Raw genomic sequence first — 21674 nt, 5'->3', positions numbered from 1 at the left:
ATTCCATTCCCCTTGCCACAGATTACTTCAGGCATAGACATGTTCTACTTTCAGCTAGGAAGGGACAGGGTGGCTGCTTGAAGATGAGGCCTTTGGAGGTTGGGATGTGATGTCTGGAGCTGTTGCAGCCATCTTGGTACGATAAGAGGTAAAAAAAAAACCCACCAAAATTGGCAAAACAGAAGATGGATTAAAAAAAGTGTCTTGGGGCTTCCCTGGTGGCACAGTGGTTGAGAGTCCACCTGCCAATGCAGAGGACACGGGTTCATGCCCCGGTCCGGGAAGATCCCACATGTCGCGGAGTGGCTAGGCCCGTGAGCCATGGCCGCTGAGCCTGTGCGTCCGGAGCCTGTGCTCTGCAACCGGAGAGGCCACAACAGTGAGAGGCCCGCGTACTGCAAAAAAAAGATGTATCTGTATGTATGTTTGTAACACGCCAGGATATCTCCAGAGGACCTAGAAGGCACCTGCTATGGTCTGAATATTTGTGTCCCCCCCAAATTCATATGTTGAAATCCTAACCCCCCAAAGAAGATGGTGTTAGGAGGTGGGACCTTTGGGAGGTGATTAGGTCATGCGGGTGGAGCTCTCTCATGAGTGGGATTAGTGCCCTTATAAAAGGGACCCCAGAGATTCCTCACCCCTTCCACCATGTGAGGACACGGCGAGATGGCAGTCTGTGACCTGGAAGAGGGCCCTCCCCCAAAGCTGACTGTGCTGGTACCCTGATCTTGGACTTCCAGCCTCCAGAACTGTGAAAAATAAATATACATTGTTTACAAGCTGCCCAGCCTGTGGTATTTCATTACAGCAGCCCACAAAGGACTGAGACACCCCAGTAAGCCCACCAGGGTGCTGCGGGTAGGATGGGAGGGAAGCTTCTCAGCATACTCCTTCTTAATTTTGCTTCAAATATACCATGTATTTAAAAAATCAAATCAGGGGCTTCCCTGGTGGTCCAGTGGTTAAGACTCCGCACTCCCAATGCAGGGGACCTGGGTTCAATCTCTGGTCAGGGAATTAGATCCCGCATGCCGCAACTAAGATCCCAGCGCAGCCAAATAAATAAATAAATATTAAAAAAAAATCAAATCACATCAATCAATCAATGTCCATCCTGTTTCAGTTCTAGAAGTCAACAACTTGGTCCAGATGCAGACAGAGCACACCTCCACCCTACCGCCACCCCAAAACAGAACCTCCACACTTAGTTTTCCTTGAAGAATTTTAATCACAAACTGGGGGTGGGGTGGGTGTGGGAGGAGGTAAAGGGAGTACAGGCTGGCTGCTAAAGAATGGTGGCTGACTCCAGGCCCCGCTCCTGGAAGTACCGATGGGGGAGGCGGGGGCGGGGGCCTTCGCTGAAGTACGACTTGATCCTCCTAAGTCCCTCCTGATCCCCCGTCTGCGAGTCCTCCCTGTGGGAGAGAGATGGCGACACTGACTTCTGGGGGATCGGCCCTCTCAGGCAGCGCTGAGCCCTGGCTTCTCACCCTCCTTCCTCATAGCACCTCCAGGACACCTACCATGTAACGTCTTCTGCCTCCTTCTCCAGGATGCTCTGGGCTGTGCGCCAACTGAACCGGACAAACTGGGGGAAGCCGAACACAGGGTCCACGTGCTCCCTCAACCACGCTTTTGTCTTGGGATCTGGGGGAAGGGTAGGGTGGACAATGTGCTAGCCCTGAGCCCTGCCGTAATGTCCCAGCTTCTCAGCTTGGCATCTGAGGCCCTACCACCTCATCTCAGTCCTCCTCTGGAGTACCTGAAGCACCGCCCACTGTCTGAGACATCTTCCTGTCTCAGGACCTTTGCACAAGCAGTTCCCCCCAACTCTTTGCCTGGTCAACAGTTGCTTATGGTGCAGTTTAAGGAGACTGCCCTTGAGACATCTCCCTTACCTCCCCCAAGGACATGAGGCATTGAACCAGCATTTGTGGACCATTGAGTTAATGCCCATCTCTCCCATGTAACCACGAACTCAGTGGGCACAAGGAGGTCCTTGTTTGTCTTGCTCATGGCTAAATCTTCAGGGCTTGGCCCTGCAGGTCACATACCAGGTGTTCAGTAAGCAATGAACACTGCCCAAAGTGTCTTTGGCCTGGACCTGGTTTCCTCCCTTTGGCCTCACCTAAGTTCCAATCCTAGACTTGCTGTGTTACCCCACCCAACTGCCAAAGGGTTCCTTGAACCCAGCCATTGAATCTTTGCCTCTGCCCTTGTGTGTCTTTGGGAGAGGTGGAGGGGAGGGGCACGATCATTTCCACTTTACAAACAGGGAGACTGAGTCTCCTAATGAAGAGAAAACAATGGATTCAAGCTGGGGCCACCGGACAGCACTGCACAGGAGCCAGTACCCCTCACTCTGCCCTTTGCGCCTTAACAAATGGACAGATGCCCATCGTGAGTCTCAGTCCTTCACTGGGGCTCCAGAGAGAGAGCAGAGAGGGAGGGAGGGAGAAGGGAAGAGGGAGTCTGCCAGCTGGAATCCAACTTTGCCACATTTTGGCCATAAGCAAGTGGCCGCCCTGTCTGGGCCTCAGCCTCTTCTGCTGCAGAGTGGGGTGGTCAGAACAACTTAGAAAACCTCAGAAGCATGCCAAGCCTGCCTTTTTAGTTTATTGTCACTCACCATTGGGGTAGCCTGAGCCATAATCAGTGTCCAGGTCCTGCAGTTTTTCCACAAACTTCCAGTTCTTCACAGCCTGGTCTCGGGCCACCTGTGGGCAAGATAGGCACTTGGGATCTCCCTCCCCATGAAGCAGCCATGCTTGCCTCCTGCCAGGGGGATGCTGGGAGCTGGCCATGGCCAGCAGGGGCCTAACCTTGGCACAGATACTGGCGGCACTGACCACGGGATAGAGGGCATCTGCCTTGGCCTTGACTGTCACCTCAACACCAGGAAAGCGCTGCTGCAGCCGCTCCTGGTATGTCTCTGGGGGCCCCACAGTGTCCACAAACACCTGCCGTGGTGACAGAAATGTATTCATTCAACAAACATCCAGAAAAACAACTGTGTAGATGATCCAACTTCACAGCCTTTGCACTTGATGTTCCCGCTGCCTGGAATACTCGTCTCTCAGCTCATGCCCAGGCTGCGTCTTCCTCTCGGGGGTCTCAGCTCAAATATCACCCTCTAAAGAGGCTTTTCCTGATCACACTATATCCATTCTACATTTATTAAGCACCTACCTACTGCATGCCATGGGCTGCTCTACGTGTTGAGGACATAGCAGTAAACATGACAGAGTAGACACCCTGGTGAGGGCCACAGACAAGAAACAGGACAAATAATAAAGAATAAGGGAGATCCAGAAGAGATTATAATTTTAAACAATTAGGGGGTGTTCAGGGAAGGTCACTCTGAGGTGGTGACATCTGAATAAAGGCCTGAAGGAAATGAGCCACAGGGAGATCTGGGAAAGAGTGTTCTAGTGCAAAGGCCCTGAGGTGGGACCATGTCAAGTACGCTGGACAGCAGTACGGGGACCACATGTCTAGAACAGAAATGAGGTCAGAAAAGTAGCAAGAAAAGTAATCTCCAGAGCATTTATTATTCTCAAAAATCACCTTTACTATTTGCTTACCAGCTGCCCATCCATCTCCTCTGATTTGGTCATGAATCCGAGGGCAGGCTCCTTGTCTGTCTGCTTCAGTACTGCATGGTCAGCTCCACATTCCAGCCCTGGACCTCAGCCACCTTCTCAGCAAGGCCTCCCTTGTTACATTCTCTATCTCAAGTATATTTACCCTTGTGATTCTCTCAAAACGGTCTGTTCTTTGCCTTGCAAACTCGATGCAATACCAACTTATAATTCTCTCTGGGGATTTAATCTCATTCTTCACTTGCCTGTAAACTTTCCTGATTTAATTCCCAGTGTGTTCAGAAAATTAAACGTCGAGATTTACATTTCAAAAACGTAAATGACTGTCTGCTGTGTGGGGAGCACATTGTAGGGGAGGGGGCTGGAGGAGGATGGGGCAGGTATCCAGGAGGGGAGGGTGCCCTGGGCTAGGATACAGACTGCGGTCGGGGAGAACAGATGTGGGATTCGTTCTACACACTGAGCCTTTAGAATATGGAAATAGATTAGATGGGGGTGAGGCTGGGGGCCCCACCATGGTCCTCAGTGGGGCACACATTTAAGGTAGGAAAAACAGTAGGACATCAACAGCAGTAAAACACATTCCTGAATCATCCATCGCACTTCTATACTCCTATTTTATCCTGAGGTGATTAAACGGGGGCAATCCAACCAACAGTTAGCTCACCTGGGCCACTTTCACACCTTGGTCCAACGCATACTGCATCAGCCCAGTAGCTGTATCATGAGACAGGGAGTTCAGGTTGTATTTGACCCTGTGGTGGTGGACAGAGCCCAGTCAACATCGTTCCAGCCACCCATCCCTTCCAGCCCATGATGGCTACCCCCCCGCCCCCGGGACCCCTCACCGCCCAAGCATGCTGGTAGAGATGAGGTTTGGAGACAGCACGTCCAGTGCCCAGCCCACAAAGTCTCCGTCCTCCTCCATTTTCGCAAAGAGCCTGTGCCGCTCGCTCTCCGACAAGGTCTTTGAGTCTGGGTGGAGGATTGGGAGAGAAGGGGAGCGGCTGGTTCCCCCAGTTCCTGCTCTCCCCCTCCAGCTTGCACCCGCCCCTGAACATGCCCAGGAACCGCCTCCCTAGATCTACCCCAGGGCTCACCTGCCACTTTCAGGGCCTCCAGATCTGCCAGGCGGGACAGGGGGCAATAGCAGATGGCGTAGACCATGGGGCCTGGGGAAGAGGGGGTCCAAACAGTGAGCCCGTGAAAGCCGCCATCTCTATTCCATCATCACCGCTTTTTTTTTCGGTGCCATCACCAATGCCATCGCCATCACCACTATCACCACCACCACCACCCCCCCGAGTGCGGTGCAATCCCAGCTCCTGTTCCAGTGCAACTTGCATCCACCTTATCACGCCCCTCCCCCACCCGGCCCTGGGGGCGCACCCAGCACCGGGCCCCGGCCCGCTTCATCGACGCCCAGGACGCAGGGCTCCTTGCGGCACACAGAAGGTACAGGCGAGTTCAGGCGACAGCGGCCCGTATTGTCTCTCTCCAGCTCGCTGAGATCCATGCCGCCGCAGCCGCCGCCACCAGCGGCAGGAACAAAGTCTGCAAGGAAAGGTCTCTGCGCGCTTTTTCCGCGGGCCCAGAGGCAGTGCTAGCTCTCGACCAATCGCCGCGCAAGACACGCCCCAAACGTTCCCGCCGCCGTTGTCGTTTGCGCAGCACACGCCGACGTCGCTGCCGTGCAGCTTCCTGGGAATTGTAGTTCCCGAGTCTGACAGCCGAGCTCTATGGTTGGGGAACTGGATAGGCGGGGTCGCTTTCCAAGCTCCGCCCGGGTGTCACTGGAGCTCCGCCCGCCGGGGCTGGAGGGAGGAGAGGGAAATAAAGGGGAAATTGAGGGGGGCCTTGAAGGATTCGAGCCGGTCAGAGCCTAGAAGGTCAGATACCACTAGACTCCCAGAATACGGTGTCCGCATCACTGAGTTCCTGTCCCCCATCTGGTTTCAGGCTCTTTGTACTCGAGGTCCCTGCTACTCCACACAGTCTAAGCCCCCTGGACTAGGTATCCTGGCTCACGCTGGGCTCAAACCTTCGGACTTAGAGTCCCCCAGCTCTCTCTCTCCGTAGCTCACCGGGAGAGCCACCCCCCCGCCTCTCGCCTGCTTTCTACCCTCTCTCTCATCCGGGCTAAGCCTCTCCTACCCCCGAACCGAGATCCCAGACCTCTACAGACTCCGGCTCAGAGTCTCCGCCCACCACGCAGGCTCCTTTCCCCTCCATCCCCAATTCAGGGTTCATGCTCCCGCCCCGTCTCCCACCCTTCTCCCTCTTTCTCCCACGTCTTAGCGAGGAGCACGCCTCCCAGATTTGTCCACCACTCCAACGACATGTCTCTTTCTATTCCCTGCTCTCAACAGAGCTCACGCCCTCAGACTGTGGGTTTCTGTTCCTCATCAGGGTCCCAGTTCCTCCATCTGCGTTTTCCCCTCCCCACCCCCACCACCTTTCTTCCTTTCTCCTCGGATATCAGCGGGGCTCCCATCTCCTGACTCAGCCCTCCCTTCCCACGCTGCACTCAAGCCCCAGATTTAGTGCCCCATTGTTCCCTCTTCGAGGCCCGCCTCGTACCCGGCCCCCACAGCCCTTCCTCTCTCCCCTGCCCACCCTGGGAACCCGCGGCCCCGGATTTGCCCATCAGCCCCGGCCCCGCCTCCTCCGCGCCCGAGGCTCACCCGGGCTCAGGGCCTCCAGTCGCAGTCGTTCGGCTCGCAGGATGAACAATCTCGTTGCCGGCAGGGCCGCACCTGAACCAGATTCTCGCGGTCCATGAACACCGGGCCCGGCGCTGTGCCCACAGCCTCGCGGCTGCGCTCCTGCTTGCCCAGGTCGCAGAAACAGCGCCACTTTCCCCACGGGCCAAGGGCAGAGTCTTCCAAGTCTAGGGATGGAGGGCCAGGTAGGAGGGAACCTTTCCCCCCCGCACCCCCAGGGAGGGAGGAGGAGAAAGACACTAACACATCACAACAGTTCGTATTTGCTCAGTTGTGCTTCTGTGCCAGGTACCCAGCCATAGATTATCTCTAATCTTACCGTTAGTCCCAGGTGGGGAAACTGAAACTTAGAGAGAACAAGCCACCCTTCCAAGCTCACACAACTGGTGAATGGCCCAGAGGGACTGCAAAATGACACTTCCCACCTGTGCCTGCCTGTCCAGTTGGGAATGTGGTACCACACCCTTGGTGTGTCCACCATCTGAAGATGACTCCTCTCTCCAGGGGCATGATCTTGAGCCTGTCCAACTGGCACAGTGTCACCTGACCAGCAGGGTTGCCAGGTGGTAAATTAAATGACATAATTGTCATAACGAAGGTACTTAAAGCCCCTGGCGATGTGCTAGTACATAACACAAAAACAATTATTATGATCACTTTCAAAGCGGCTACAACGTTTATTAGACGCCCTTCACAACCCTTCTTTTACTGACTCTTCCCTACAGCCCTAGTTGACAGGTCTTAGCCCAAATCTGTGGCTCACAGAGTCCTGACACCTCATGCCCTCACCAAGCCTCTGCCAGACAACACTGGCCTCTTTCCAGTCCTCTGTCAGGCCGTTTGGCCTTGGCACTTGCGGTTCCAACTCCCTGTTGCACTCTTCCCCCTAAATCTTCGCATTTTAGGCTTTTGCTTGTCATTCCGGCTGCATTGGTTACCTATCTTCAGCCGGGCCTTCTCTGACTTCAGAAGTTTACCTGCACCCTGCCTTTTCTATCTCCGCCTTTCCCAGCACTTATCCATGAGTTTATGGATATGTCTGCGTCGGTATTTATTGCCTGCTCACGTCCCCTCTCCCGGTGTAGGCTGCTTATAGACAGTCTCTATCTCAATTTACAGATGAGAAAACTGAGCCTCAGAGAAAAGTAATCAGCCCGAGGGGCGCCGCCAGTGCATAGCTGGCAGAGATTTTTTTTTTTTTTTTTTTTTTTTTTTTTTTTGCGGTACGCGGGCCTCTCACTGTTGTGACCTCTCCCGTTGCGGAGCACAGGCTCCGGACGCGCAGGCTCAGCGGCCATGGCTCACGGGCCTAGTCACTCCGTGGCATGTGGCATCTTCCCGGACCGGGGCACGAACCCGTGTCCCCTGCATCGGCAGGCGGACTCTCAACCACTGCGCCACCAGGGAAGCCCCTGGGCAGAGATTTGAGGTCCCTGAAGGAGGGTCTATTTGCAGCCAGATGGTGACGTGGGGCAATGAAGCACCTTTCTGCACTATCACAGCCGCAGCCTGCAGTTACCTTTCTCCAGATGCTGCAGCCGCAGCTGCTCCCAGGTGTCCCCTTCTCCCTGCTCGCCGAAGTATTGGTAGTCGGGGGAAACCTGGGCAGGAGTTGCCAGCAGCAGGAGTATCAGAGGCAGCAACAGTAGTGTCAAACCGCTCCGGGCCATGCCGGACTCAACCGACCCCAGCTCGCTCCAAAGAGGAGCCCCGCGCATCACCCCCGCGGGCCGACGCAGTGGTCGGGGCCGGCGGCTGCGCGTCTCCCCCTGCCGCCCGCGGGCAAGTGGTCGCGACCGGCTCCTCTTTCCCTCCCCTGCGCTTGCAGTGGACCCGACCGTTCCGCTCGTCCGCCCACCCCTCCGCGCTAGGCGTCATGGTTCGGGCCTAATATAAAAGGCTCCAAGGCCCAGGGCACACTTCGCCCTACGAAAGCGAGTCTGTGCGTCTGCGAGTCTGTGCGTCCCGCCCTTTCCCACGCAGGTATGGACACCTGGAGTGCATCGAGCTGCGGGGAGTCCCCTTGGAGCAGCTTGGGCCCTATCCGGACCTCAGCGCTGGCCGCCTTTGTTTTCCGCCCGCCGTAGTGGCCGCCTTTGTCCTTGCGGGGAAAAACGAGGCCAGAGCCTTGGAGTACAGGCCGCATCCCCAGGCTCCCCGCCCCCAGCTCGCGGCATCTCCTCCTGGGGCGGTGGGCTTGCGCGACCGCGCTCAGGCCGACACGCTAACTGGGGGCCGGCCGGCAGCTGCCCGGCCCCTCTAGCTGTCCAGGGGGGCGGGTCTCCCAAAGTCTCAAGGCCGTGCCAACCTGGTCCCGGAGAAGGTGCGAGGCAGTACTGCTGCCTCCGCCGCTCTGACTCAGTAACTGGGCCCGGTACGCAGCGTGACCTTGGGAAGCGAGGACAAAGGGTCGTCCAGGGCGCACTGACCGGGCGGGGGTCTCGGCTTTCAGTCATGACCTCCGGCTACGCGCACATCGGAAAGCCCGCCCCGGAATTCCAGGCCACCGCCGTGGTGGATGGCGCCTTCAAGGAGGTGAAGCTTTCAGACTACAAAGGTGAGGGCGGCCTGGAGGGGGCCCTGGTGGGGGCGGGGCACAGGCATTAGAGGGACTGAGCCCTAACTCCTTGTCTATTCCCACCCCCTTCCCCAGGAAAATACTTGGTCCTCTTTTTCTACCCGCTGGACTTTACCTTTGTGTGCCCCACGGAGATCATCGCTTTCAGTGAGCGTGCCGAGGAGTTCCACAAGCTGGACTGCGATGTGCTGGGCGTCTCTGTGGACTCTCAGTTCACCCACCTGGCTTGGTATGACCAGTGGGGACCAGTAAGGAGGAAGGGTGCAGCTAAACCTACACCTCTATAGGGTCTGAGCTGTGTGTTCTCCTGGCCGGTGCTCAACCTCTGCGTCTCCCTTTCCCATCAAGAAAATAATGGAAATAGTGATTCCCAAGTCCTCAATGATGATGACAGTAATTAGCTTTTGGAAACTAGTTTCGTGGCGTAGAGAGTTAGCAGATGCTTTTTTTCACTTAGGGCAACACAGCCTCCCTCCCGTGAACTATTTCAGCAAGGTGGAAACTCCAGTTCAAGAGAGTGAAGGGCTGGGCCCAGTGACACAGAGCTAGAGAGAGGAGGATGGGGACTCTAAGGCAGGTTCTCTGCCTCAAGGTGCTGGAAACCACCAGTACATGTGAAGCCACTTTGCTAGAGTATTAGCTTAGTCTTCCCAGCTGTGAGAAGCAGCCCCAGCAGCCACTTCAGGGTGGGGTGGGTGGCGCTCCCTGGGGTTTGCTCAAAAGCCCCTTATCTCTCACCTCCAGCACCCCCTCTCCAGCCCTTATCACATGCAGGCCCAAAGGGTGAGGACCCTGCTGTGCCAGGCATCCTGAGGTCCCAGCCCTGTCTCCCCCACCCACAGGATCAACACCCCCCGGAAGGAGGGAGGCTTGGGCCCCCTGAACATCCCCCTGCTGGCTGATGTAACCAGAAGCTTGTCCCGTGATTATGGCGTGCTGAAGGAAGATGAGGGCATCGCCTACAGGTACTGTGGGACCCTCAGGAAGCCCCCATCCTCAGAGTGAGGGGATCGCTCTTGGGTGATGCCCTCCCTGCCCCCAGCCCTGTGGCTAGCAGGAAGACGGTGCTCCCTCCCTGGGTCCTGACAGTGGGAACTCTGGCTCCTCACTGTGAACTCTGCTATCTCAGGGGCCTCTTTATCATCGATGGCAAGGGTGTCCTTCGCCAGATCACCATCAATGATTTGCCTGTGGGGCGCTCTGTGGATGAGGCTCTGCGGCTGGTCCAGGCCTTCCAGTACACAGATGAGCACGGGGAAGGTGAGCCGAAACCCACATTCACATGTGTTCACACATGGGTACATATGCAGCCCCTCTGTCATGCACACATACATTCACTGCCCGCCCTGTCGCTTGTGTGGGGTGGTTGTGAGGGCCCCAAAGAAGATTTAACTCAGGGCCTTGTCTGCAGGAAGTTTCTAGTCTGGTGGGAGAGATACCCCAATATAAGGGTGGGGAGCTGGGGAGGTAATAGAAATCTGTAGAAGGTATTTGAGAAGGCCTGTGCCAAGGCAGGCTTGAATGTTAGTTGGATCAGAGTATCTTCTCATGTGAAGGCCACAGCCTGACCACAGGCCCTCAAAGTCCACTGGGGCTGGCTAAGTCCAGCCTGACCACAGGCCCTCAAAGTCCACCAGCCGCCTAAGAGAGAAAGATGCGATTAAAGGAGCCAGAAAGAAATTAAAATGTCAGCCAGGGAATTCCCTGGCGGTCCAGTGGTTAGGACTCTTGCCTTTTACTGCTGAGGGCTCGAGTTTCCCCTGGTCAGGGAAACTAAGATCCCACAAGCCACACGGTGCGGCCAAAAAACTACATAATAAAATAGGTACTTCCCTGGTGGTCCGTTGGTTAGGACTCTGCGCTTCTACTGCAGGGGACACGGGCTCAATCCCTGGTCGGGGAACTAAGATCCCACGTGCCACATGGTGTGGCCAAAAATAAATAAATAAATAAAATAAAATGTCAGTCAGAAAATCCTGCAGCTGGGCTTGGAGGGCTCCTCTTACCATGTGGCATGGTCTTAGGCCTGGACCACTTGGCTCCAGGCTTTTTCTTCTGCAACTCATGCTCTTGCTTTGCCTCTTTTTGTCCCCTCACTACTGCTCTACCTTCAATATGGCACTCTGGCCTCATATGTGCACCCCTGTTTTTCCACAGTCTGTCCCGCTGGCTGGATGCCAGGCAGTGACACAATCAAGCCCAACGTGGACGACAGCAAGGAATATTTCTCCAAACACAACTAGGCTGGCAGAAGGGTGGCAAGCTTGGGCTCTTGGCCCCCATCTGTGCCCCCACCTGGGTGCCCCATACTGACCCAGGAAAGGCCCCTTCAGACTCTACAGTCCATGACCCCAGAGGGCTAGGCCAAGGCTTTCTCAAGCTACCAGCTGAGAGCTGGTGAACGGTGACCCCCTCCTTGGAGCCCACATAGCTGAGAACAGGCCTAGAGGCGACTAATAAAGTATTAGGGACAGATGTAAGTCTGTGTTGGTGTGATTTGTCCTGGCGTGGTACCACTCCCCACCCCCTTCTCCAGACTGTGGCCTGGGAAACTGACATTGTAGTTACCGATCTCCACCACAAGGTGGCAGTCTTGCATCATGCTCACTGCTTACTCTCCTCCCTCTTTCTCCTTGGCCTGAAGACGGGTGGAGGGGCCGGGGGCGATGGTGCTGTTGGCCCCTTGCAGGGAGCAAGTCCCAGGCTGCCTTACAACCTGAAACCTGGCCATGCAGAGCAGCGCCCACACCTAAACAGCAGCCAGCCTGGGTTCAAATGCCGCTTAAGCTGTGATCTTCTCTGGGTCTCTTCAACAGCAAAATGGGAATAAAGACAAACCTACATTTCACCATTTCACGTTAAAAGAGATGAAGTACGTGAAGCTCAGGGCTCTGTTAATGGTTATTAGGACCAAGTTCCTGGGGCTGGAAGAAGGTGGGGACCCAATCCTGAGCATAGAACCAAGAGAGGGAGCTTGAGGTAGAGGCACAGTCCCTGCTGCAAGTTCTACACCACCCCAGGTTGGAAGGGCTGTGCCTCTGCCCCTGAAGTGGAAGGATGAGGGTTAGGCTGGGAGGCAGGTGTTAGGAGCAAGACAGTGTTTGAAGGAGCTCAGTTTGATGCTGTGCATGTTCAGGCAAGTGGCTTTGCCACTCTGAGCCCCCATTTCCTTCCACAGAACAGGACTGACAAGCTCATTTAATCCACAGACCCATTATTACTGCTATCCAGCCTAATGCCCTCCAAGGTCACCCATCTCAGCCTTGGGATTTTATCTACAGTCCTCCCCAAGGCCCTGTGTGGTCTTCCCTGACCTCATCTCCCAACTCCTGGTTCACTCCATTGCAGCACACAGCCTTCTTGCAGTTCTTTAACAGGCTGATCTTGTTCTGGCCACAGGAGCTTTGCATGTGCTGTTCCCTCTGCCAGAACGCTGCTACTCAGGATTTTCTCAGGGCTCAGCTTCAAAGCTGCTGAAAAATCGCCTCATTAAAGTTCCATGTTCCCAATCCATTCTCCAAAGCAGCTAACCTCCCCGGCCCCATCACTACCACTTTGACCATTTTTTTTTTCTTCCTAGCACTTACCACCATCTCCGAATCACGCTTGCTTGTTTATTGTCTGTCGGCCCTGGTCCCGTCTGTGACTCCTGGGCCAGGTTGTTCAGTACTTTATAAATGAATTAATGAAGCGTCTGTTCTACCCCACCTCGCCCCTGTGGCTTGGTTTCTCGATCTGTGTTTTTCTCTGCTGCTCTGGGGGCTTCCAGCTCCGAAGCCAGCCAGATCCCCATCGGGGCTCACCAGCCGCACTCGCACCCGTCACAGCTGCGGGGGAGGCAGCCCCATGAGAGGGCGGCGGCGGCGCCCGGCGGCCCGAGCAGCCGCCCCGGCAGGACCAGACCTGGCAGTCGCCCCGCTCCCGGCCTGGCACCCGGGAGGGGAAACTGGCAGGCGGGCACCGCCCTTCCTGGCGGGGGTGGGGAGGGGATCGCGGCGGCAACGACGCGCAGGCAACTGCATCCCCCCTCCCGGGTCAGGTCAGACGGAGCTGGCGTGGGCTCGGCAGGACCCAGGCACCAGCCCGATGGGGGAGACTCTGGGGTGGCTCCCGGGGTTCTGGAGTGCGGCCCGCCCACCGCGGACGCTCTGGACCCAGGCCTGGGGCTTTCCGGGCCTTGGTAGCCGCCAGCCTGGGAAAATCCCGGCCCCTTTCCCGGCGCCGCGGCCCTGCCCGGCAGAGCGGGGGAGGGGATTCCCGGAATCTGCCCAGAGACCGCCGTCGCGTCACTGGGCAGAATCAGCCCATGTTTGGACAGCGCTTCCGTAGCGTCAGCGGGGAAAGCCCCGGCGCGCGCGGCTGGGCGGGGCCGCGCCTGCGCACTGCGCGTTTCGCCCCAGGCATCCTGTCCCCCGGTGCTGGGGAGTTGCGGGACCTGGTCCCCGCCCTGCACCTTCCAACCCGGGAGATCGGGGGACGCAAGAAGGGTTGGACACCCAGGCTGGGGACGCAAGATGTCTGAACAAAGCTGGCGAGATTGACACAGTTACAGGAGCAAGCCACAAACCGCAGTGGGGTGGGGGCATCCCACTACTCTCCTCCCTCCGCCCGCCCGGCTTGGAAAAAAAGACAACAGAAATTAATAAAGAACCTTTTTTTTTTTTACTTAAATAGATTCAATAAAAAGTAAGAACAACACACACACAAACACATCTTAAAATAAATTCTTTAGATACCGACTGCGCGTTTCTTCCGCACAGTACGGTGCAGAGGGGGGGAGGGCGGGGGCGGGGGTCCCCTCCCCAGTATCTCCGAGGGCTTGAGTACCGGTCGGCGGGGCCAGCTCCGCCGCAATCGCCCCCTCCTCCCCTCCCTGTTAAATACACAAATATATTATATTCAATATGAATTGAGTCCAGCAGAAAAAAAAATACAAAACAAACGTGGAAGGGGGGCTTGTAAACGTCGAGGTGGAAGGACTGGCCGCAGAGCGGGCGGGCAGGAGTCCAGTGTGGTTTGTGGCGTCCCCAGGCCCCGGGGCCGGTGCCCACCGCCTGCCCCCTCGCCCCATGGGAGGCGTGCGCCCAGCCGTCCAGGTTGGGAAAATGTCCGTACGGGGGATAGGGGGGCGCTCAGAAGGCGTGTCCCTTGACCCCAAGCAGTAGCTGGCAGCCGTTGCTGACGTGGGTCATGACCTTCTGTTTGAGCTGGGCCACCTGCTCGCGGAGGAGGCCGGCAGTGCTGGACAGCCCGGCGTTCTCGGCCTTGAGTGTCTTCACCTTGTCCTCCAGGCGCGCGATGCGCTCCAGCTTCCGCTTCCGGCACTTGGTGGCCGCCAGCCGGTTCCGCAGCCGCTTGCGCTCTACTTTGATGCGCTCCTGGTCTTCCATGTTGATGGGGGACACCGGCGGCGTGGCGTCGCGGCTGCGCGCCTCAGGCACGGTCTGCGGTTCCTCCTTGAAGGTGGAGGCGCCGCGGCCCAGGCCCAGCTGCGCCGGGTGACCGCCGGCGAAGGGCGGCGCGTGTGGGAGGTAGCTGATGGTGGCCGTCGGGTACGAGCTCCCAGTCCCGACGGTGGCCCCGGCTCCTCCGGAGGTCGCAGAGGCTGGAGAATAGCTGCTGAGGTTGGTGTAGACGGGAGGCGGCTCCGGGCCGGCATATACGCCCCCGGGCCCGGCCGGGGGCCCCCCGCTGGCGCCCAGGGACACGTTGGGGGGCGTCACGTGGTTCATCTTGTGCAGGTCGTCCAGAGCTTTTACAAAGCCGTCGGCGAAGCCTTCCTGCTCCTCGGTGACGCCGCCCCCTGCGCCCCCCGCACCTCCACCACTGCCACCCCCGCGGGGGTAAAAGTACTGTCCCGGGGGCGTGGGCGTCGTCGTGATCACGCCGTTGCTGTTGGGGACGATCAGGCGCTCCAGCTCCGATGAGGCGAGCTTGAGCGACGCGCCGGTGTCCGAGCCCTGGCTGGAAAAGTAGCTGCCGCCACCGCTGCCCTCTGGGCCGGGGCCCCGCGCTCCGGGTGCTTTAAGATTTCGGTAGGGGTCGGCCAGGTTGAGCGCCAGGCTGGGTTTCAGGAGTTTGTAGTCGTGTAGAGAGAGGCCGCCCGGGGTCCGGCCGTATCCGGCCGCTGCGTATGAGTCGTCGTGGTAGAAGGGCTGTTCCATTTTAGTGCACATCCGGGCGGCCCGGTCGGTCTGAGGGTCCCTGCGGGGCCGCCCCGGGCCTCGCTGCAGCGAGACGCGCGCAGTCCGCGGAGGTGGCTGGACCAGGTGTCTGGACGCGCGTTCCCGGGGGCCTGTACGGGCCGAGAGAGGCCAACAGGCGGCTGTGCACGGAAGCTCTGTGCGGCTTCTCTAGCCCCTCTGCCCCCCTCTGGCGCACTCGCTTTCTTCGTGTTGCGTCCCCCTTGCTCCCCGCTCCCCGTTGGCTCCGATGCTGGCCTGGACGCGCTCAAGGTCCCGGCCGCTCAGCCGGAGCCACACGCCTTTATACGGCGATTGTCAGCTGCGGAAGTGCGCTCCGATTGGCGGTCGCCCGAGCCGGGCCCCCGCGCCCCCCTCCTGGAGCGTGGGGAAGGGGAGGAGGCGGCTCGCGTCATTGTCAGGAAGCGCGTGTCCTTGTAAACAGCGGCCACGGGCTGGGTGGCTCGGAGCGACTGCAGGGGGAGGGGCTCAGAGGACCCTGGTGCGCGAGGAAGGGGGCGCTGGGGCGGTCAGAGGTACACGGGGAGAGGCTTCAGGGAGGGCGATGACTCCCCTGGAGTACTCGATGAGGGATACGAGGAACTGGTACAGAGCAAGTGTGCGTGTGTTGGGGGGACGGGGGTGGTCCCGAGCTGCACACGGAAAGGCCTGAGGGATCTGGAGTCTTCCAGAGGGGCTGGGGGGCTGAGAATACACTGAGAGACCCCCCAAAGGAGAGACGGGAGGGTTAAGCAGGGTAGGGGGGGGGAGTGGTAAGGAGACGCCTGACTCAGAAATTGAGTGGGGGGTCCAGGGTACAGAAGAGTTGAGGGACTGGAATTTTCACGAGAGGAACTGAACCCAGGAAAAGTGAGGAAGGGGAGCGATCAAAAGTGTACACGGGAGCTGCTGGACACCCATTATGCAGAAAATGAGTAGGGGTCCTGGAGTCCATGGGAGAGACTGAGAGTCCCCCACAAGTTGGAAGGGGAAGGAATTGGGGGTCCTATATATGGAAAAAGTGAGTGAGGGTCCTGGGGTACACTGAGTCAAGGAAAATATGTGGGGTAGAAGATTAAGACACTGTCAGAGGTTGAAGGTCACTGGGGGTCATCTGCGAAGGCCCGACGGAGGAGAATTAGAAGGGTCGGGGCACCCCTTCAGTACTGAGATAGTACTGACAGAGGGTCTCCGGTTGAGACATGAGAGAAGGAGGGGTCTTTTGAGGATCCTGGGGACCTAGACTGCTGCATCTTCCACGATCGGCGTCCCCTCTTGTGGGTGACCTCTAGGTGCCTGTATACTCTGTCCCCACCCCAAAGACCTCCCCCAGTGACCCTGGACTTGACCGACATAGTGTCGGCTCCTGGTGCCTAGACCCAGCCCGACGGCCGGGGCGCGGTCGCCCAACCCCACTCCTTCCTTAGAAACAGGCTGGGGAAAGAGCGCCGCGGCAGGAAGTGTGGCAACAGCCCAGGGGGAAGGAACAGGGCCCTGCCTCCGTCACTCGAATCCTACGGGACCATGCGCCCCGCCCTGGGTCCAGCCGGGTTCTGCGCCTCGTAAGAGGAACCTGGGCTTGCGACCCCAGAGGAAGCCAGGGGCGTGGGACAGGCCCCGCCGCAGAGGCCTCCAGTCGTCGATCCCCACCCAAGCAATGGTTCAGCCCTTGGCGCCCGCAGGCGATCGCCGAGGCTGGCAGTCCGGGACGATTCCATCGGCCTGACGGAGGGGGACTCACCGGGGCCTGGTCGCCGTGGCAACAGGCCGGAGTCCGCGGGCATGATTGGGGGCGGGGCGGCCCCCGGAGTCTCTCCCCGCCGCCCATATAAGGGCACAGGAAGGGGTGGGGTTAACGCTGTCCCGGAGCCCCGGCCAGGAGCCGGCTGCCCCGATCTGCCAGGTCCCAGGGCGCGCCAGGGCCCCAGGACGGCTAGTCCCGACCAGCCCCGGCCGCCTGGCCCGGCCCCACCCAGCCGCTCTGGGGCCGCGTCCTGCCAGGCCCTGCCCGACTCGACCCAGCCTGGCAGGTCCCCGCCTGCCCGCGGGCCTGGGTCGGACTTCGCCCCCGGCCCGACGGGCGTGGAGGGGGCGGGTCAGTGCCTCGAGGCGACCCCGGTGCCTGGGCGGGCTGGCACGGCTGCCTCCTACCTCGAGCTGGGTGCCCTTACTTTCTGCCAGGAGGTCTGGGGCCCCTCCCCCCATACATCCCTAGGGGCTGGGGTGTCCCCACCTTCACTCATGTGGGTGACGGGCCCTACTCCTGTTTCAGTGTGCGGGTCGCCTCACCATCCAGAATACCTAAAAGGGGGATCCTTTCCCTTATCTGAGTTGTCTCCCTCATCTGAGGGAACCCCTCCAGAGCCCCTTCCCCAGAAATGGGTGAAGGTTTAGATGGTGAGGCTTCCAGTTAGACTTAAGGTGGGACTTCCAAGCAGATAGGCTGTGAGCCACTAGAACCAGAGGTGAGCTCAGTTTCTCTCTCTCTCTCTCTCTCTCACTCAGAGAGAGTGTGAGGCCTCTGTCTTTTGGGAGCATGGAAGTTTCTTTAGGGTAGAGAGAGGCTGAGGGTGGGGGGCTAGCCAGACTTTGTAGGGCAAGCGCAGAGCTCACCAAGTGTGGAGGAGAGAAGGAAAACGAAAGAGGCAAAAGAGAAACTGAGCTCTGTGGGGGCTGGGGGAAGTCCGGCAGAGCAGTGGCTTTGGGGAGGAAGGTCCCATGAGAAGCTGGGGGTGTCCCCATCTTTGGAGGGTCCTTGTGATCCCTGGGTACCCCCTCTCCTCCTCCCTTGCTTGAACTGCTCCCCTCCCCCGCCTCAGGCTCAAGGGAGATTCCAGTGGCCGCTGAGTCTGGCAGGCAAGCTGCCAGGCCTGTGTCTCCTGCCCATGCTAATAACTGCAGCTGACATCTGGCTGGGCCCTGCGGGGGCGCAGCGGGCAACGTCGGGGGGCTGGGCAGGCCTGGCTGGAGGGCAGCATATCAGGAAGCCAACCTGCAGGTCCCACAGGCCAGGAGGCCACAGTGAGTCAGCCCTGACCAGTGCTGAGGCTGCCCATGCCAGGGGAGTCCTGGAGAGAGGTGAGACTGGCCTAGTAAGGGTAGAGATGGAGGCCAAGGACCCAGCAAGGAAAAGTGGATGTATGGGGGGTGGGGGTCAGGGCAGGGAGGGATGCAGGGTTAGAGTCATGCAGACAGCAGACTGAGAAATAATAATTATTATTTTTGTAGCTAACACTTATATGGCTCTTACCATGGGCCAGGCACTCTTCTAAGTGGTTTACATAGAATAATTCATTGCCTGCTTCCAACAGCCCAGCGAAATGCATGCTATTTGTAGCCCCGTTTAACAGACTAGAAAACTTAGGCACAGGAAGGTAAGGAACTTGCCTGAAATCCCACAGCTATAAGCACTGGAGTTGACCTAGAACCTGAGCTGTCTGGCTCCAGAGCATTAGCCACTTTTTATGTGGATAATGACAATCAGAGAGGCATTTATGCAGTGCCAACTGTATGCCAAGCTCTGCAGGCCCTTTCATGAAGGGTCTCATTTATCCAGGCTTGGGCACAGGGCAGAGGGCTGCTGGTGTGTTTGGGGGCAGGTCAGCATGCTCTCTGCAGGGTGTTTGACCAGGGGGTGGGGATTGGGCCAGTGAGGGAGGGCGGGGGCCCAGCTAAGCTGGTACAGCCGGTTCCAAGCCCCTGCCAGTTTCACCCTTCTAGCCTGGGTGCCACCACCTCATGCCGCCCCACTGGCGCCAAGGCTGGCCGTCCCTGTGAGGAAGGTGTGAGGATAGCCCCCTCCTCCGTCTGCCCTGGGTGCCCAGACTAGCATCTGGGTACTGCCCAGGCCCTGGGCTCCAGACTAGCATCTGGCTGAGGAGTCTGTGCCCAGGCTTCCCTCATGCCCAGGGGCCCGGGGCCTGGGGGACTGGATAAGGAGGAAGTTCGCCCCCCCCCTCCACCTACGGATCTCTCTGGGGCTTTTGGCCTTGGCAGGAGGGACTTCTCCTTCTTATAAATAGCCTGGCGACCCCCCTCCCCCCTGGCCTACTGGCTGGCAGGGCCCTCACCAGGAAACTGGGCTGGGGGCTGCCTGTGAGTCAGCCAGTGGGCAGGCCAGGACGAGAACCCGCAAGTCATAGCACCCAGGCTCCCTCGTCCCTGCCCCTGGGTGTGGACAGGCAGCTGGCAGGAAGAGGCTGAGGATCACGGAGGCCCTCCCCCAGGAACCCCTGGCTTTCCAGTTACTTCCCTCCTCCACCTCTGTGGTTTGGGGGGTCCCTCACCCCTCTCCTGGAGAGGAAGCTGCTCGGTTTTCTTGGAAGCAGGAAGGAGAGTCTGTCTCCTCAGGCTGACTCAGCTGGGCATGAGGGGAGTTTCCCACAAAGCTGTTTCTGTGCCCCCCACTGCTGGCGAGGTCTTGGGGGGCCTGAGCATGGCTGAGATCCCAGGTGCCCCATTTACGGAGGATGTGCTGAGAAAACAGGCCCACATCCCACCAGGGACTGAGGCTGCTGAGCTGGGCCTCCTAGGGGAAGTGACAAACAGCAGGCCGGGAAGGGGGGGGGCGATGGTTGGAGAGAGGAAGCACCAGGATCTCTGGGTGGGGGTAGAGACTGGCTGGGAAGCCCAGAGCCCCGCAGCATGGTCCAGGGGCACGTGTGTGTCTGGTTGGCTGTGGGTTAGTGTGTGGCTGGCCTGTCAGGACATGTGAGAGTGTGTGTGAGGCCTGTCTTCTCAGGGCATGCGTCTGTGTGTTGGCCCAACACTGCAGGGGTGTGTAGGACCTGCCTGCTTTGGCGCGGGGTGGGGGGGTTGGGGGGAGAGTGTGTGTGTGAGTATGTGTATGGTCTATGAAATAGGTTGCATGTGGCTGGCCTATGTACATGAATGTAGGTTGTTTTGGAGTTCATATGGCTAACCTATTCGTGTCTAGTGTGTCTGTGTGTCTGTGTGTGTGTGTGAGGTCCATGGCTTGCCTGTGTGAGGTCTGTGGCTGGTGTGTGTCTGTGGCTCAGCTATGTGTGTGTGTCTATGTGGGCTCTGTGGCTGGTGTGTGTGTGTGTGTGTGTGTGTGTTAGCCAACAGGTTCTGTCACGGTGTCTCTGTGCCAATGTGTTAGTGAATGTCCGACTGTGGCCTGTCAATGCTTCTCTGCGTTGGGTGTGACTGTCTGGCTAGACCATGTGTGTGACTGTCAGTCTGTCTGCTTACATCTGCCCAATCTGTCGGAGGGTCTGATGTGTGTGTCATCGGTGAGGTAGTGTGTATCTGTAAGGCTGACTTCTGATGTTCTCAGAGCATCTCTGAGTGTGTGTGCAACTGTGGCGGGAGGTGGGGGGATTCTGTTATGGTCTGTATGTGTCCTTCCCCATAGGTTTATATATGTCCATCTCCCATAGGTTTATGTATGTCTCTCTTGCCTCTGAGTATCTTTTTGAGTTGGTGATCTTGCTAGTGTGTGTTCATGTATGTGTGTGTGTGTGTGCGCGCGCGCACACGCCTGTGTTGCTTTCTTGTGTGTCAGGATCTGACACTGTGTATGAACATCTCTAGTGCAGCTCTTGGGGAGCCTGCACTGAAAGTGACTGTCCCTTCTCTCTGAGTCTATCCACATGCATGTATTGCCCGTCTGTGTCTGACACACAGTTCTGTGTGTCCGTCCTGCCTGTGTGTTTCTGGCCTGTCACATTTGTCTCAGAGTGCCTGTGAGCATGCCACTGTCTGCCAGGCTGTGTGCTTCTCACCAGAATGTCAATGTCCTTCTGTATTTGTGTCTGTCCGTGTGTCCATCTTGCCTGTGTGCTGAGTTGATTTATCTGTGTCACTCACTCCCTGCCTTTATGCTTCTGGCCTGTCGGTGTCTTTGTGTGTTTGGCAGCATTTCAATCTTCCTCTTGAGTCTGCCCTGTCACTGTGTCTGTGTTTGACAGCCGTCTTGCCCAGATTTGTGTCTGACCCTGTCAGTGTGTCCCCGGTTGGCAGTCTCTCTGTGGCCAGGGTGACACGGGTGTTGTGTGTGTGACTGTGTATGTGTACACTCCTTGCCGCCCCCCCCAAGTCTGGCCACCCTGGGCCATGTTTACTCTGCCCCCAGCCGATTTCTGCCCTGCCCGGGGAGGGGCTGACCCTCCGGTCTGTCCAGCCAGCAGTCCACAGCCAGCAGTCCACAGGATGTTCCCGAGACGCTGTCTCCGCCGACATCCCCTCCCTTGGGCCACCGTCGGGTCAGGACCCAGGCGTCCAGGGCGGTGGGGGTGGGGCCGCAACGTGGCGGGGGGCATGCCAGGGCCCCGGAATGAGGGTGAGGGGTGGGGAGGCAACGGGCCCAACAGGTTCCGCCTCATTCCTGCCCCGCCTCTCACTTCCTGGGTGCCTGCCCCGGGCAGGGGGTGGACGGGATGAACCCCATGGCCTCAGAGCGCCTGGGTGGGGCATGGCGCGCCCCACAAGGACTCGCTTCTGCTGGTCACCCTGACACCCAGGCCTGAGAGACAGGAGGAGCCTGGGTCCTTCTACCGGCCAAGCCCCCTCCCTGCTCCTCTGCCCAGCTCTGGGAACAAAGCGTCCCATCTATTATTCACTT

The 21674-nt window shown here is 58.3% G+C and overlaps 5 protein-coding genes across 13 annotated transcripts in view; 2 read left to right on the top strand and 3 right to left on the bottom strand.

Moving 5' to 3' along the window:
- Window positions 1-1211: 1211 nt before the first annotated feature.
- On the bottom strand, window positions 1212-5127 carry RNASEH2A (ribonuclease H2 subunit A). 3 transcript variants are annotated; one of them, XM_033854113.2, is made up of 9 exons: window positions 4995-5127; window positions 4706-4777; window positions 4454-4580; window positions 4273-4360; window positions 3588-3647; window positions 2826-2963; window positions 2633-2720; window positions 1527-1650; window positions 1212-1418 (listed from the first exon to the last, which is right to left on the bottom strand). In XM_033854113.2, the coding sequence occupies exons 1-9, from the start codon at window positions 5119-5121 to the stop codon at window positions 1289-1291; spliced, it is 954 nt and encodes a 317-aa protein (XP_033710004.1). In that variant the 5' UTR covers window positions 5122-5127; the 3' UTR covers window positions 1212-1288. The 3 variants fall into 3 exon arrangements, with proteins under 3 accessions (XP_033710004.1, XP_033710005.1, XP_033710006.1); XM_033854114.2 differs by lacking the exon at window positions 3588-3647; XM_033854115.2 differs by lacking the exons at window positions 2826-2963; window positions 3588-3647.
- Window positions 5128-5280: 153 nt separating this feature from the next.
- Window positions 5281-8046, bottom strand: THSD8 (thrombospondin type 1 domain containing 8). Its single transcript, XM_073803158.1, has 3 exons — window positions 7848-8046; window positions 6290-6495; window positions 5281-5419 (listed from the first exon to the last, which is right to left on the bottom strand). The coding sequence occupies exons 1-2, from the start codon at window positions 8044-8046 to the stop codon at window positions 6296-6298; spliced, it is 399 nt and encodes a 132-aa protein (XP_073659259.1). The 3' UTR covers window positions 5281-5419; window positions 6290-6295.
- A 125-nt stretch (window positions 8047-8171) lies between these two features.
- On the top strand, window positions 8172-11386 carry PRDX2 (peroxiredoxin 2). The gene is made up of 6 exons (XM_004318837.4): window positions 8172-8311; window positions 8781-8885; window positions 8982-9135; window positions 9749-9871; window positions 10036-10166; window positions 11064-11386. The coding sequence occupies exons 2-6, from the start codon at window positions 8783-8785 to the stop codon at window positions 11147-11149; spliced, it is 597 nt and encodes a 198-aa protein (XP_004318885.1). The 5' UTR covers window positions 8172-8311; window positions 8781-8782; the 3' UTR covers window positions 11150-11386.
- A 2159-nt stretch (window positions 11387-13545) lies between these two features.
- JUNB (JunB proto-oncogene, AP-1 transcription factor subunit) lies at window positions 13546-15317 on the bottom strand. The gene has a single exon (XM_033854112.2). It carries the CDS (start codon window positions 15080-15082, stop codon window positions 14039-14041), a length of 1044 nt encoding a protein of 347 aa, XP_033710003.1. The 5' UTR covers window positions 15083-15317; the 3' UTR covers window positions 13546-14038.
- A 214-nt stretch (window positions 15318-15531) lies between these two features.
- The window catches only part of HOOK2 (hook microtubule tethering protein 2), a 37126-nt gene continuing 30983 nt past the window's right edge, over window positions 15532-21674 (top strand). For all 7 annotated transcript variants that reach the window (XR_012331062.1, XM_073803149.1, XM_073803154.1 and 4 more), the window contains exon 1: window positions 15532-18166. Coding sequence is in view for 6 of the 7 variants with exons in the window: in XM_073803149.1 (XP_073659250.1) it covers window positions 17974-18166 (193 nt within the window). In the remaining variant the exon portion in view is untranslated. The remainder of the gene's footprint in view (window positions 18167-21674) is intronic.

The sequence above is a fragment of the Tursiops truncatus genome, chromosome 3 (genome assembly GCF_011762595.2).
Source record: "Tursiops truncatus isolate mTurTru1 chromosome 3, mTurTru1.mat.Y, whole genome shotgun sequence".
Lineage (NCBI taxonomy): Eukaryota > Metazoa > Chordata > Mammalia > Artiodactyla > Delphinidae > Tursiops > Tursiops truncatus.
Note: the sequence above shows the minus strand (reverse complement) of the source record. Positions and strands in the feature narration are given on the sequence as shown.